This window comes from Asterias amurensis, chromosome 4, assembly GCF_032118995.1.
Source record: "Asterias amurensis chromosome 4, ASM3211899v1".
In the NCBI taxonomy this organism is placed as follows: Eukaryota; Metazoa; Echinodermata; class Asteroidea; order Forcipulatida; family Asteriidae; genus Asterias; species Asterias amurensis.
Genome location: NC_092651.1, coordinates 6530599 through 6545186, shown reverse-complemented (window position 1 = coordinate 6545186; position 14588 = coordinate 6530599). Strand labels below are relative to the sequence as shown.

General features: G+C 42.2%; 1 protein-coding gene and 1 pseudogene across 1 annotated transcript; both read left to right on the top strand.

Annotated features, from left to right (window-relative positions):
• Positions 1-14588, top strand: part of LOC139936696 (uncharacterized) — a 78768-nt pseudogene that overhangs the window by 27845 nt on the left and 36335 nt on the right.
• On the top strand, positions 3261-5674 carry LOC139936304 (uncharacterized). The gene has a single exon (XM_071931093.1). The coding sequence runs from the start codon at positions 3261-3263 to the stop codon at positions 5193-5195; it is 1935 nt and encodes a 644-aa protein (XP_071787194.1). The 3' UTR covers positions 5196-5674.

Below are 14588 nucleotides of genomic sequence, written 5' to 3'. Positions count from 1 at the left end.
TCCAAATGCCACAATTCCTTTAAATGTTTACGAGTCGTAAGTCAACTGTTTACACAATTCTGGGCATGGACACATAATAGGCCTACCGTACGAAGTAGCCCGAACGTATGACGTCACACTTCGAGGCTCGTAAATAACGCAAGATACCAACCTGACCGGATGTTGCCAGATGTACCTTTGACCTCACAATCGTTTCACACTGAAATTCGCGGTCAACTTACACCTACATTATACCAAAATTATCGATGATTTCAAAGTTTGTGTTTTTTAAGATCAACACAAATAATGCCATTGTCATCAGACCCTATTATTTAAAAATCCTCTTGTTCATTCATTTTTTGATTTATTTGTCAATTGTCATTTTTGTTTTGAAAAATATGAAGTTATTAGTCTAACTTGCAGTGTGCATAATAGTAAGAACCCTAACACATACAACATCAATACTTATTATTCGAAGAAGTTTTAACAATGTACTGATGGAACAAATACTAATCACATGCTTTGAATTACACGCAGGCCAAGACAGTGCCCGGTCATGGCCTTGGTGCCCCTTCAAAACATTCTCATAGACTTTGAAGATTTGCAAAATGAAAAAGGCCTTGCTAAACATTGTGATTGCCGGCTGGGCGTTGGTTTTATTGGCGAGCTGCAGAACAGTGCGAGCCTATGTAATACCAATTTCCGTCCGGCGTCCGTCCGTCCGTCCGTCTGTCCGTCCGTCCTTCCGTCCGGCCGTCCGCGTTAAAGTTTTTGGAAATGTTAAAGTTTTTGGTTTAAGTTTAAGTCTTTGAGTTGAGTTGTTTTGGTAAGGACAAGCCAAAGTGACATTGATATATATAATTGCCAGTCATTTTTGGGTAATTTTCAGCCATGTTTTCAAATATTGTTGAAGTCTTTTGAATAATTTTTTTGTTCAGTTTTTGGAATAACAAAAATGTTCTTCAGGCTCAAACATTGACATCTGGATTTAAAAAAAAGCTCAAATTAAAATCTCAAAGTTTTAAATATTTTGTTTTAACAAAAAATCGACCTCTGACACTTGTTCCGCTTGAATAAGCTGAAACAATGAAAAACATAAACGGCCATAACTCCTGATTGCATTTGATGTACTGACTTGAAACTTAAAGGAACACGTTGCCCTGGATTGGTCGAGTTGGTCTTTGTAACCGTTTGTTATAAAACACTTCTGGGTGGAAAGATGTTGTTAAAGTAGAATACAACGATCCACACAGACATGCCTCAAAATTGCACGGTTTTCCTTTTACCTCGTCGCCTAACACGGTCGGCCATTTATGGGGGTCAAATTTTTGACTCCCATAAATGGCCGACCATGTTAGTTCGCAAAAATAAAAAGAAAACCACGCAATTTCGGGGCAAATTTGTGTTGATCATTGTATTTTACTTTTAAACCATCTTTTTAACCATAAACATTTTATAACAAACGGTTACAAACGCCATTTATAGACCAACTCATCCGATCCAAGGCAACGTGTTCCTCTATTTCAAATTTTATTGCTTTTTCCATGAAGATTCATATGAATAGATAAAACTCAAAGAATTAATCAATGGTTTCAGTTGAGTGAGCTAAGATGAAAACCTAAAATGGTCATTACTCCTTTTTGCATTGACGTACTGACTTGAAACTTAAATCAATTATTGATTCGTACATATTAATTCACTTGAAAAGATAAAACTAAAAGAGTTTATTACTGGTTCCAGTTGAATGCAATAAAATAATAATACTAACCTTAAAGGCAGTAGACACTATTGGTAATTGTCTAGACTAGATTGTAATAGACTAGCCTTCACAGTTGGTGTATCTCAACATATGCATAAAATAACAAAGCTTAACAAAATTTGAGCTCAATCGGTCGTCGAACTTGGGAGATAATAACGAAAGAATAAAACACACATGTCACACGAAGTTGTGTGCGTGTAGATGGTTGATTTCGAGACCTCAAGTTCTAAATCTGAGGTATCTCAATCAAATTTGTGGAAAATTACTTCTTTCTCGAAAACTTTGGCACTTCAGAAGGGAGCCGTTTCTCCCAATGTTTTATACCATCAACCTCTCCCCATTACTCGTCACCAAGAAAGGTTTTATGCTAATAATTAATTTGAGTAATTACCAATAGTGTCCACTGCCTTTAATTGGTCATACCTTCTTATTGCAACGATTTACCAGTTTAAAACTTTTATCAAATATTGCTGCTAATATGTAGATAATATGAAAAAAAAAATCAAAGAGTTTATCACTGGTTTCAGTTGATTGAGCTAAAACAATGAAAACCTTAAATGGTCATAACTCCTTATTGCAATGATGTGTCGATTAAAAACTTTAATCAACTATTGCTGCTTACATGTATATAATAAGAAAAGATAAATCTCAAAGATCACTGGTTCCAGTTGAATGAGCTAAAGCAATGAAAACCTTAAAATTGTCATAACTTCATACCTGTCAATGTCCCCCACCCCTTTGACCATCAGTTGGTGAAATGATTGGTTTTTCTGACGGTCATTGGTTCTATCTGGCGATCGGCAGCTCGCCATAGCAGCTTCGCTGTTCTATCTGTTGGTGTAAAGTATAAAAGAGAACCATTAAGAACATTATTGTTATCATTATACTCATGTCCATCATACAAATACCACAATAAGTCGTGATAGTCCATTGTTCAAAAATCCTGGTCGTGGTCACTTATTTTCGAGTAAACATACGAACTAGCCTGTCTGACGTCACACTTCGAAAACACTGATCTTTATTATGGGTGCGTTTGTTTAGCTTCCCTGGGTCGACCCCAGTGTGTGGCGTTTTTTTTCCAGAACGAACGTGGGTAATTATTTGCACACGTTCGTCCTGGAAAAAAAACGCCACACACCGGGGTCGACCCGGGGAAGCTAATCGAACGCACCCACTACTGATCAGTGTTCGAGGCTCGTGAATAAGCCCAGATACCAGCCTGACCGGATGTTGCCTTATGCACCTTTGACCTCTCATTCGTTTCGGAAGTGCAAGCTGAATCAACTCGGACCAATTATAACACATTTCTATATCCATTGCTATCATGACATATAATGTAATCAATGGGTTTATAAGACCAATGCCTGTCTTTATCCTAGCAGGTCAGTATACTTTTAAGAACTTACCCAGTAAATGTGCTGCCACCAAGCGTCTAAAAGTCTCCTACATTTGTTCACTCCCTGGTAAAACGAACACGTCCTTGTTTTATTTCATCAGGTAACAGGAGCCCATTCTCATCAAGATGGCTGAAGCTGCTTTACACACTGAGACCACTTGCAAGATTAGACATGTACACATTGAATGCCCAATCTGCCTGAGTCGGTTCACCGATCCGAAAATCCTGGACTGTCTTCACAACTTCTGCTTCAAGTGTCTTCAGGAACTTACAGACAAACAGGATCCGAAGACGGATCTTATTATTTGCCCAATGTGTAAAAAGGAAACGTCAATCCCAGATGGGGGATTGTCGGATCTTCTTAGCTGCTTTTTCTTGAGCTCACTTATCGATGACGTCATCAATCTCGAAGGTCCGAAGGAGGGCATTAACCCTCCTGTCTCAACTTGCGAAGGATGCGACGAAGGTCTTGAAGCCGTCTCACGGTGTGTTGACTGTGAGGTGAATTATTGCAAGACATGTCTGACAATCCACGCGAAATTAAAAAGTCACAGGCATCATCAAATCGTTAATGCTGTCGGTTCGTCAAATGTGCGACCCAAAGACAAGGACAAAACTGAAACACAAACGTGTCGGACACACACTGACCAGGAACTGTGTTTCTATTGTGACACGTGTGAATTACTTGTGTGTCTCAAATGTGCGGTGTTCGATCACCGAGCGTCCAACCACAATCTCTCTGAAATCAATGATTCCATTCGATCTTATCGTCGAGCTGTTGATGAAGCCTTGCAGAAGTTTGATGAGTGTCGCAAGCAATTCCAAAAAGTGGATGACTCTATCAAACACTCACAGCAAAGATTACAGCTCATGGTCGACCAGGCTCTTCGAGATATTGTGGCTAAGGAGGAAGAGGAAATCACTAAGATAAGAAATGAATCTCGCCTCCTTCAAGAAACAGTCACCCAAATCGGTCAAGAAAGAGGTGAGGGATTTGTGAGCATACAGCGCAGCAATCACGATAAGATGAGCCGTGCAGAGCAGATCGTAGCTTCAGTCAATGACTTGATGCAACATGCTGATAACTTTGAGCTGCTGGACCTCAAGCCAAAAGTTATGCACAACTTAGACTTCCACAAAGAGCTCCAGTTTCAAACAGTGCAGCATAGCAAGTCATTCATCGGGTTCAAAGGTCATGATATCGTCACTGATGCAGATCTCGGTGAAATACTAGAGGAAGAAAAGTGGGAGATAAAGACAAAGTTTTGTAAATATGGGGAAGGTGAGGGGGAGTTCAAGTATACAAGGGACGTTGCTTGTTTTAGCAACGGTGACATTGTCGTTATTGATTCAGCACGGTGTCTATTATCCACATTTACATCAAAGGGTAGTTACAAATCTACAGGTGGTCGAAGTGGAACAGAGGACGGCAAACTAAAACAACCTTTTGGTGTTACCGTGACCTCTGATGACTTGCTTCTGGTTACTGACGGACAGGATGTACAGGTTTATGATAGAGAACTGAGATACATTCGTCAGTTCCGACCCTCACAGAATCAAGTCGAGGGGCAGTCAGAGAGTCTACTTCGTGGTATTGCTGTGGACAATAAAGATCGGATTGCAGTGGCTGACTGTAAGAGAAAGGTAATATCTCTCCATAATATGGATGGATCCATCATTTCCACAATACATCATGATGATATTAGTAGCGACTGCTATATATCTGTAAGCAGCAAGGAGCGTCTGGTATTCACGCACTTCGGCAAGATGAATCTAGTTTGTGTGGATTTCATTGGAAACGAGGTGTTCAATATCAGCACCTCCATTGACGGCAAACTTGCCTATCCTTATGGTGTGTGCTGCGACGATGCTGGAGACATCTTTGTGTCTGTTTATTGCGGTGGCTGGGGAATCAATGAGATACATCATTACGATGCATCAGGTAAGCACATCGGCTGTGTAGCTCGTGGCCTGTACGCACCTCTAGACATGACGTTTACTCCTACCGGTGACCTCATCGTGGCTGATCGTCACTCGGTCAAGGTCTTGCATCATCTGTGAATGTCGATGACGTCATGGTCGAAAATGATACAATAATGTCAAATGTGGATGACAATTGGAAATTAACAACATCCAATAATAATAGTGACTAACCAAAACCAAGGCATTCTCATCAAGAATATTAAAAGATATTCATCCTCGGCTCAAGTATGAATCACTGAACAGTGCCACAATTTTGTTATGCGCATGTGTACATTTTATGGAATGGGCGCAATATAAATGAATAAATTATTATTATTTTCATGAACATGAATAATCTGTCATTTCAACAAATCCACAGTCAACTATTATTCTAAACGTACCAATAACTTAATAACAAAAATTGTTTGACTTTCGCTTTACATCGAGTCACTTATGATTTAAATTCCGCTAGGCTGGTTTACCAAACTGAAAGGTGGTAAGATGTAAAATCATAACAATAGACAGATTGCACTACATACGTCACTTGACCTGAGATAGGTATTACATATTGTGGCGAAAACTGCCTTGCGTTTTAGAATTAATTATAGAGTTGTTGAGACTACTTAAATGCTATCTCTTTATTTATAATGTCTTGCTAATTCACCATTATTGTAAGTTTAACTTCAGCTAAATTTAGTGTTCACACATTTGGTTGTGCGTATTGGGCTGTGCGTTCGCGTGCACTTTACGCACACGCTTACAAACTGCTAGCGCGCACGCTACCAAAGGTGTTAACATTTGTTTTCTTAACGCTTATAATTAACCAATCGGTTCTCTGGCTTAGTGCAGCGCGTACGTCTGCTAGGCCATAAAAGGAGACGAAAACCAGAGCTCGGGGCTCAGTCGCTTCCAGACTAGAGATCGCCACTCAAGACCTCAAGACCTCAAGACCTCAAGACCTCAAGACCATCCAAGACCTCAAGAACTCAAGACCATTCAAGAAACACACACACACGCAGAACGATGCTACTCACTTTATTCAATGGCGATTCTCATTAGATAGTTACTACACGAGCAGCCACGCTACCATGTACTGCTGCGTGCGAATAATGAACCAGCGAACTGATTGATTACAGAATACCTTAAGTTAATACCGTTTAAATCAAGAGAGGGCGCTATGTACATTTTGTGATTGAACATGATTGAATAAAATACACACTGTGTAGTTCCTTGCGGTTAATGTCAACCCTCTGTTTGAAACACTGATTTATTTCAATGTGCCTCATCAGTAGAGTTTAAGGACAATCCCCCCAATATTATATTTCATCCTTCCCCTGTGACTTCTTCAGATTCCAGAGTGGCGGCTTGGTTAAATTCATAAGAACCATACCCCACCCCGGAATCGTTACATTTTGGTGGCAGCGGTGGGATGATCTCAAGACTGGTGAATTAAAGAACTTCGAATCATAACAAGAGAATTAAAGAGTTTAAAAGTGACGAAAAGAGAAATTTATAAAGATGGAAAGTCCAGTACAACAAGAGATCCAGAACGAATCCTTTTTAGGTGAAGTTTCAGGGGAAGATGAAAGTAATATTTCCACGGCAAGTTCTAGTGATGAAATAAAGATTACAGAGAGCGGTGATTCAAGATTATCAGAGTCAACTTCAAGTGATAATTCTCCGGAAAAGAAAGTAATCAAACAGGGACAAGCAGTTCTAGACAAAATGAGGGCAGAATGTGAAATTCTTCAGAGAGAGTTGGATTGCGCAAATGAAGAAAGAGAACAATTAAAAGAATACAGAGCACAGTTGCAAGGCCCAATCAAGAAAACAAGACCCGATCAAGAAACAAGGCCCAACCAAGAAAACATGAAAACAAGAAATCAAGAAAACAGAGGTTGTGGTGCAAAGATGAAGATAAAACCTACAAGCTACGACGGATCCAGTTGTTGGAACGACTATGCTGTTCAATTTGAAATGCTTTCTGAAATGAATGGCTGGTGTGACAAAGTAAAGGCTATGTACCTCGCAGCCAATTTAAGAGGTTCAGCACAGTGCGTTTTGGGTGACTTGGATGATGACAGTCGTCATGACTACACAGCGTTGGTAACCGCCTTGAACAACAGGTTCGGCTCAAATGACCAGAAAGAATTATTTCGAGTACAATTAAAGAACAGACAACGAAAAAGGGAAGAAACATTGCCTGAGTTGGCTCAAGCAATTAGACGACTCACACGGCTTGCGTACCCATCAGCTACGTACGTTTTACAAGAAACTTTATCTCAAGAACATTTTATTGACGCTCTGACCGATGGTGAGATAAGATGGCGTGTTTTTCAATCTAAACCAGAAACTCTGGCTGATGCAGTCCGCATAGCAGTGGAACTAGAGGCTTTCCAGGCGGCTGATCGCCAGCGTGGGGTAACTCGGAAAATGGCAAGAGTTATCGTACCAGAACAAGACAAAGAATCGGAGCAAAGTAAAGAAATGAAAGACATACAAGGCAAGATTCTTTCACTGTCTGATGAACTTGGCGCTCTAACCAAGGCTTTAAAGAACATGACCAGTGGGCATAAAGAGGGTGCTGGGTTTACCCAGACCGATAAAGTGACGTCATCACCGGATCAACGCAACCAAGCAAAGAACCAGTACAGGCAAGATGGACCGAACTGGAGGCACCATGAAAGAAACAATAGAGGACCCCCTGCATGTTGGAATTGCAATGAATTAGGCCATTTTGCGCGTGAGTGTCCGCACCCAAGACAGAATTCTTACAGATACAACAATAATATGGGCCAACAAGCAATGCAGCAGGGAAACGGACAGCAGCCGATTACGAGGTCCAACGGTCGGCTGGGAAACTAAGGACAGACGGACCAAAAGAAAGCAAACCCCCATCAGTAAAGCGTGCAGTAATTAATCAAGGCATAGAAGTAACTGTTCGAGTTGAAGGCGTTCAAGTAAATTTTCTAGTGGATACTGGGGCAAGCTTGACTATCATCCGCCCAGATATGTATTACAAGATTTCCGAAAGTTCAAGACCAAAGCTAGATTCGACTAACGTAAAAGTAGCCATGGCCAATGGAGAACTCGCCCCTTGTTTGGGACAAGGACGACTCAAGCTAGAATTTCAAGTTAAAGAACAAAGTAAAGTAATAAGTCAAGACGTATACCTAGCTGACATTGAGCCTGAGGGAATTCTGGGCTACGACTTCCTTGAAACGTACGACTGTACACTGAATTTGGGAAGAGGCGAAATGCAGATTGGAGGACAGCAAGTAAAATGTCATGTTTACCGGGCGTCTGCTGAAAAGTGCACCCGAGTGATAGCCGACCGAACTATTACAATCAAAGCAGGAGAAGAGATATTGCTGCCTGGCAAGCTGAAACACAGAAATAGAAATTCGAAGTTTGGCATTGTTGAACCTGAGCCGAGATTCGTCAGAAATCACGAGGTCATGGTTGCCAAAACCTTGGTTGATGTCCAACAAGAATTGGTACCGATCAGAGTTCTCAATCTTAAAGATGAAGCTATAATAATCTACCAGGGTGCAGTGTTGGCCACGTGTGAACCCGTACAGAGTGGTGAAATCGTGCAAGAAAAAGAGGGACGTCGTGTAACTATATTACAAGAGAACAAGCAAGCGTCGGAACAAGAAATTCCAGAGCACTTGACCGAATTATTCAAGATCAGTGGTGAAAGGCTAAATCCAAGTCAAAAGATGCAATTATCAAGAGTCTTGACGACGTTTCAAGATGTTTTTGCAAAAGACTCAAGTGATCTGGGAAAGACTTCAATTGTCAAGCACGAGATAAATACTGGTGAGGCACGGCCCATCAGACAACCATCCAGGAGACTCCCAATACATCAAAGAGATGTAGCAAAAGAAGAAATCGACAAGATGTTAAAGCGAGGGGTGATTGAACCATCGTCAAGCCCCTGGGCTTCGCCCATCGTTTTAGTCAAGAAAAAGGATGGATCGACAAGATTTTGTGTGGACTACCGAAAACTAAATGCCTCAACCATCAAAGACTCTTATCCTTTACCAAGAATCGACGACTCACTGGACACACTATCCGGGTCTCAGTGGTTCTCAACGCTGGATTTGGCAAGTGGGTACTGGCAAGTGGAGATGGCACAGAAAGATAAGGAGAAAACTGCTTTCATTACCAAAGAGGGGCTATTCGAATTCAAGGTGATGCCCTTTGGTTTATGTAATGCGCCCGCAACCTTTGAACGCCTGATGGAACGAGTGCTCTCCGGACTTCAATGGCAGACCTGCTTACTCTACATTGATGACGTCATCGTTTATGGAAATCATTTTCAAGCAGCCCTTCAAAGATTACAAGAAGTACTGACGCGACTCAGGACAGCTGGCCTTAAGTTGAGTCCAAAGAAGTGTCATCTCTTTCAGGAGAGAGTGACATTTTTGGGACATGTCGTCTCAAGTCAAGGTATACAGACAGATCCGGTCAAGACAGAGGCAGTTGATAAATGGCCCACCCCCAGAACAGTGACTGAAGTTCGGAGCTTTCTAGGACTTTGCTCATATTACAGACGATTCGTCAGAAATTTTGCTGAAATTGCAAGACCTCTGCACCGCCTAACAGAGAAGACGCAAATTAATTTTGTGTGGACAAAGGAATGTGAAGCTGCATTTCAACGACTCAAGAGGGATCTGACAACCACTCCAATACTAGTGTACCCTTCAAGTGACGAAACCTTCATCTTAGACACAGATGCAAGTAATCAAGGAGTAGGGGCAGTGTTATCACAAGTTCAAGATGGAAATGAGAAAGTCATCGCATTCTACAGCAGATCCTTGGCTAAAGCAGAGAGACAATATTGTGTAACAAGAAAGGAATTACTCGCAGTGGTTGCGTCCACCAAACATTTTCATCACTACTTGTATGGCAGGAAATTTCTCATCCGGACAGATCACGGAGCACTTCGGTGGCTAATGAATTTCAAGAACCCGGAAGGACAGATGGCAAGATGGTTGGAACTTATGAGCGCCTATGATTTCGATATCCAACATCGTCCTGGTAAGCAACATGGGAACGCTGACGGTCTGTCAAGAAAACCTTGTGCCAATGAATGCAAACAGTGTGACAAGACGGAGAAATACAGCACAGCACAAGAAATAAAGTACAGCATGAGAAAGCCCCGGCAGCATAAAACAACAAGTGAAAGTACAAGACCAATTGTTGATGGCGCATCTGTAGAGATTGCTGATCAACCATTTTGTGGAATCGTCACGACAAATGCTCAAGAGCAAACAAGTGAAAGAAACAACGACGAGGAACAGTTTATAACGGAAGAAGAACTTAAAGACGCACAAAGAAGAGACATGAGTGTATGCAAGATACTCCAATGGAAGGAAACTTCAGCCGAGCGACCACGGTGGGCTGATGTTTCACCTGAAAGTGCAGAAGTAAAGAGCTACTGGGCACAATGGGAAAGATTGCACATTCGAGACGGCGTCCTATGCCGACGATGGGAAACCGTAGCTGGCGATATCATCAAGTGGCAGATTGTTCTTCCAAAGAGTTTGAGGAAGACTCTTGTAACAAGATTACATAGCGACAAAACATGTGGTCATCTTGGACAAAACAAGACAAGGGGCAGAGTCAGAAGCAGGTATTACTGGAACAGATGGCAACGAGATGTGAATCTCATCGTCTCAACATGCGACAAGTGTGCATCAAGAAAGTCTCCAAACAAGACCCGCCGAGGCCCAATGAAAACCTATAACGTAGGAGTACCCATGGAAAGAGTAGCTATGGATGTGTTGGGTCCACTACCCCAGACTGATCGAGACAACCGATATATTCTGGTTATAGGTGACTACTTCACCAAGTGGACCGAGGCCTATGCAATACCGAATCAAGAAGCCGCTACCATAGCAACAGTTTTTGTTGAACAGTTCGTCTGCAGATATGGCGTCCCGATGCAGCTCCATACAGATCAAGGGAGAAACTTTGAGTCTCACCTTTTCAAAGAAATATGTGAACTACTTGGCATTGATAAAACAAGGACATCGGCACTGCATCCTCAATCGGACAGGATGATAGAGAGGGCGAACAGAACTATTGAAGGGATGCTAGCCATGTTTGTAGACAATAACCAGAGAGACTGGGATATCTATTTGCCATATGTCATGATGGCTTATAGATCTGCTGATCACGAAACAACCGGCTACACACCCAATGAGATGATGATGGGAAGAGAGGCAACCTTGCCGGTCGATTTACTTATGGAGAGACCGAAAGATGACCAGCAAGAAAATCAAGTTGAATATGTTGCTCGTCGCCAGGAATGTATGGAGCAAGTCCATCAATACGCACGAGAACATCTTCAAATTGCAAGTGACAGACAGAAACGCAACTATGACCACAAAGCAGACCATGGGGGATACAGCAAAGGAGACATAGTATGGCTGTACAACCCAAAACGAAAACGAGGTCATTGCCCCAAGTTCCAATTACCGTGGGATGGACCATTTGTGGTAACAACGTGTATGAGTGACGTCACCTACCGAATTCAGAAAGGAGCGAAGGGAAAGCCAAGAATTGTACACTACAACAGACTGAAACCTTACACTGGAGAGAATGCGCCAACGTGGTATCAAGACACGGCAAGGGCACGAACTCCAGCAACGGTGGATGGAGATGAAAATGGTACAGAACGACGGCAAGATACTCGTGACAATCGACATCAAGATAAAGAAACCATGGAGATGACGGAAAAGACTGATGAAAGTGAAAGTCTAAGTCAAGACAGAGAAACCATGGAGACGACGGCGAAGACAAATAAAGAGAAGCCTTGCCAGCAGAGAAACCAGTTGGACAACCTCGAGAAAGATGAGGGACTGGAACAAGACAATTGCGAGGCGCGTCGCAGTCACAGAGAGAGACGGCCACCGGCAAGATATGGGGACAGATAAAGAGAAAATACAAGGCCTTTGATGATGCAAAAGAAGTTTTTAAAAGATGGAAAACACGTAAACAAAGAGAGATGAACTCAAGAATAAAGGGCTGGAGTGAAAAGAGCCCGCAGAGAATTAATCAAGACTATTGCAAAGATTGGGACGACTGCAAAGGCAAAGGAGGAAACAGAGCACAAAGATGACGCCAAGACGGCTGATGCAGCAAGGATGATTAATAAGCGACAATAGACTTTGGGAGAAACAACTGATCACTGTTTCAAAAGCCCAAGAGGATATTTTGTTTTTAGCGGTTATCATCAAAAGCAAGCCTCTTCAAGACGTCAGTATGCCCAACACCTTCGACCTGAGTAGAGACCTAATCAAGTTATGCTGGATGTTGTATACTACTCGTGCTTGGATGCAACGCGCACGCACGGAGTGAGTGGATATTATGGAGGGCGCCCTCATACGTTTTTGCGGAGAGACCGCAAGTTATTGATCCAGTATAGTTGCAGTGTAAAATTATAAGAAAAAGCAGAGAAAACTAGCAACAGTAAAGAAAATGAGCAATAAGGAGTTGCTCGAGACAGTTCATCTACGAAATCAAGAAAGAAAAAAAAGAGAGGAGACATAGGAAGAGAATCTCCAATAGTATACCCACGTGTAAGGTGGATGTTTGCATCACCATCAGCTCAGCAGATTGACATTATTACTGGTGAAAGAATGGTAATAATCAAAGAATAAAGACAAGAAACTCCGGCGATGTCGACGACTTCACCCAAAGACGCCTCTACGTCAAGACGACCCCTCCCAAGTGACTTCATCCCCATGCAAGAGGAACCCAAGACGACTCCACGGCCAAGACGCCCTGGCAAGACGGTATCTCCTCTGAGGGAACCACAGGAACAGGAGTGAGGCATCAACGACGCGACCGCGGTGGAACCCCCCCCCCCCTTTTCATTAAAGATTAAATTAATTTATTGAGGCAAAGGCACAGTTAAAGTGGAGTATTTAAAGGTAAATTAAGGTGTTTAAGAAGCAGAGTAATGGAATTTTGTGGTTTTAATGAAGGTCTAGATGGGCCAACATTAAAATAATTTATTATTTATTTAAAAACCCTCCTGTCTCAACTTGCGAAGGATGCGACGAAGGTCTTGAAGCCGTCTCACGGTGTGTTGACTGTGAGGTGAATTATTGCAAGACATGTCTGACAATCCACGCGAAATTAAAAAGTCACAGGCATCATCAAATCGTTAATGCTGTCGGTTCGTCAAATGTGCGACCCAAAGACAAGGACAAAACTGAAACACAAACGTGTCGGACACACACTGACCAGGAACTGTGTTTCTATTGTGACACGTGTGAATTACTTGTGTGTCTCAAATGTGCGGTGTTCGATCACCGAGCGTCCAACCACAATCTCTCTGAAATCAATGATTCCATTCGATCTTATCGTCGAGCTGTTGATGAAGCCTTGCAGAAGTTTGATGAGTGTCGCAAGCAATTCCAAAAAGTGGATGACTCTATCAAACACTCACAGCAAAGATTACAGCTCATGGTCGACCAGGCTCTTCGAGATATTGTGGCTAAGAGGAAGAGGAAATCACTAAGATAAGAAATGAATCTCGCCTCCTTCAAGAAACAGTCACCCAAATCGGTCAAGAAAGAGGTGAGGGATTTGTGAGCATACAGCGCAGCAATCACGATAAGATGAGCCGTGCAGAGCAGATCGTAGCTTCAGTCAATGACTTGATGCAACATGCTGATAACTTTGAGCTGCTGGACCTCAAGCCAAAAGTTATGCACAACTTAGACTTCCACAAAGAGCTCCAGTTTCAAACAGTGCAGCATAGCAAGTCATTCATCGGGTTCAAAGGTCATGATATCGTCACTGATGCAGATCTCGGTGAAATACTAGAGGAAGAAAAGTGGGAGATAAAGACAAAGTTTTGTAAATATGGGGAAGGTGAGGGGGAGTTCAAGTATACAAGGGACGTTGCTTGTTTTAGCAACGGTGACATTGTCGTTATTGATTCAGCACGGTGTCTATTATCCACATTTACATCAAAGGGTAGTTACAAATCTACAGGTGGTCGAAGTGGAACAGAGGACGGCAAACTAAAACAACCTTTTGGTGTTACCGTGACCTCTGATGACTTGCTTCTGGTTACTGACGGACAGGATGTACAGGTTTATGATAGAGAACTGAGATACATTCGTCAGTTCCGACCCTCACAGAATCAAGTCGAGGGGCAGTCAGAGAGTCTACTTCGTGGTATTGCTGTGGACAATAAAGATCGGATTGCAGTGGCTGACTGTAAGAGAAAGGTAATATCTCTCCATAATATGGATGGATCCATCATTTCCACAATACATCATGATGATATTAGTAGCGACTGCTATATATCTGTAAGCAGCAAGGAGCGTCTGGTATTCACGCACTTCGGCAAGATGAATCTAGTTTGTGTGGATTTCATTGGAAACGAGGTGTTCAATATCAGCACCTCCATTGACGGCAAACTTGCCTATCCTTATGGTGTGTGCTGCGACGATGCTGGAGACA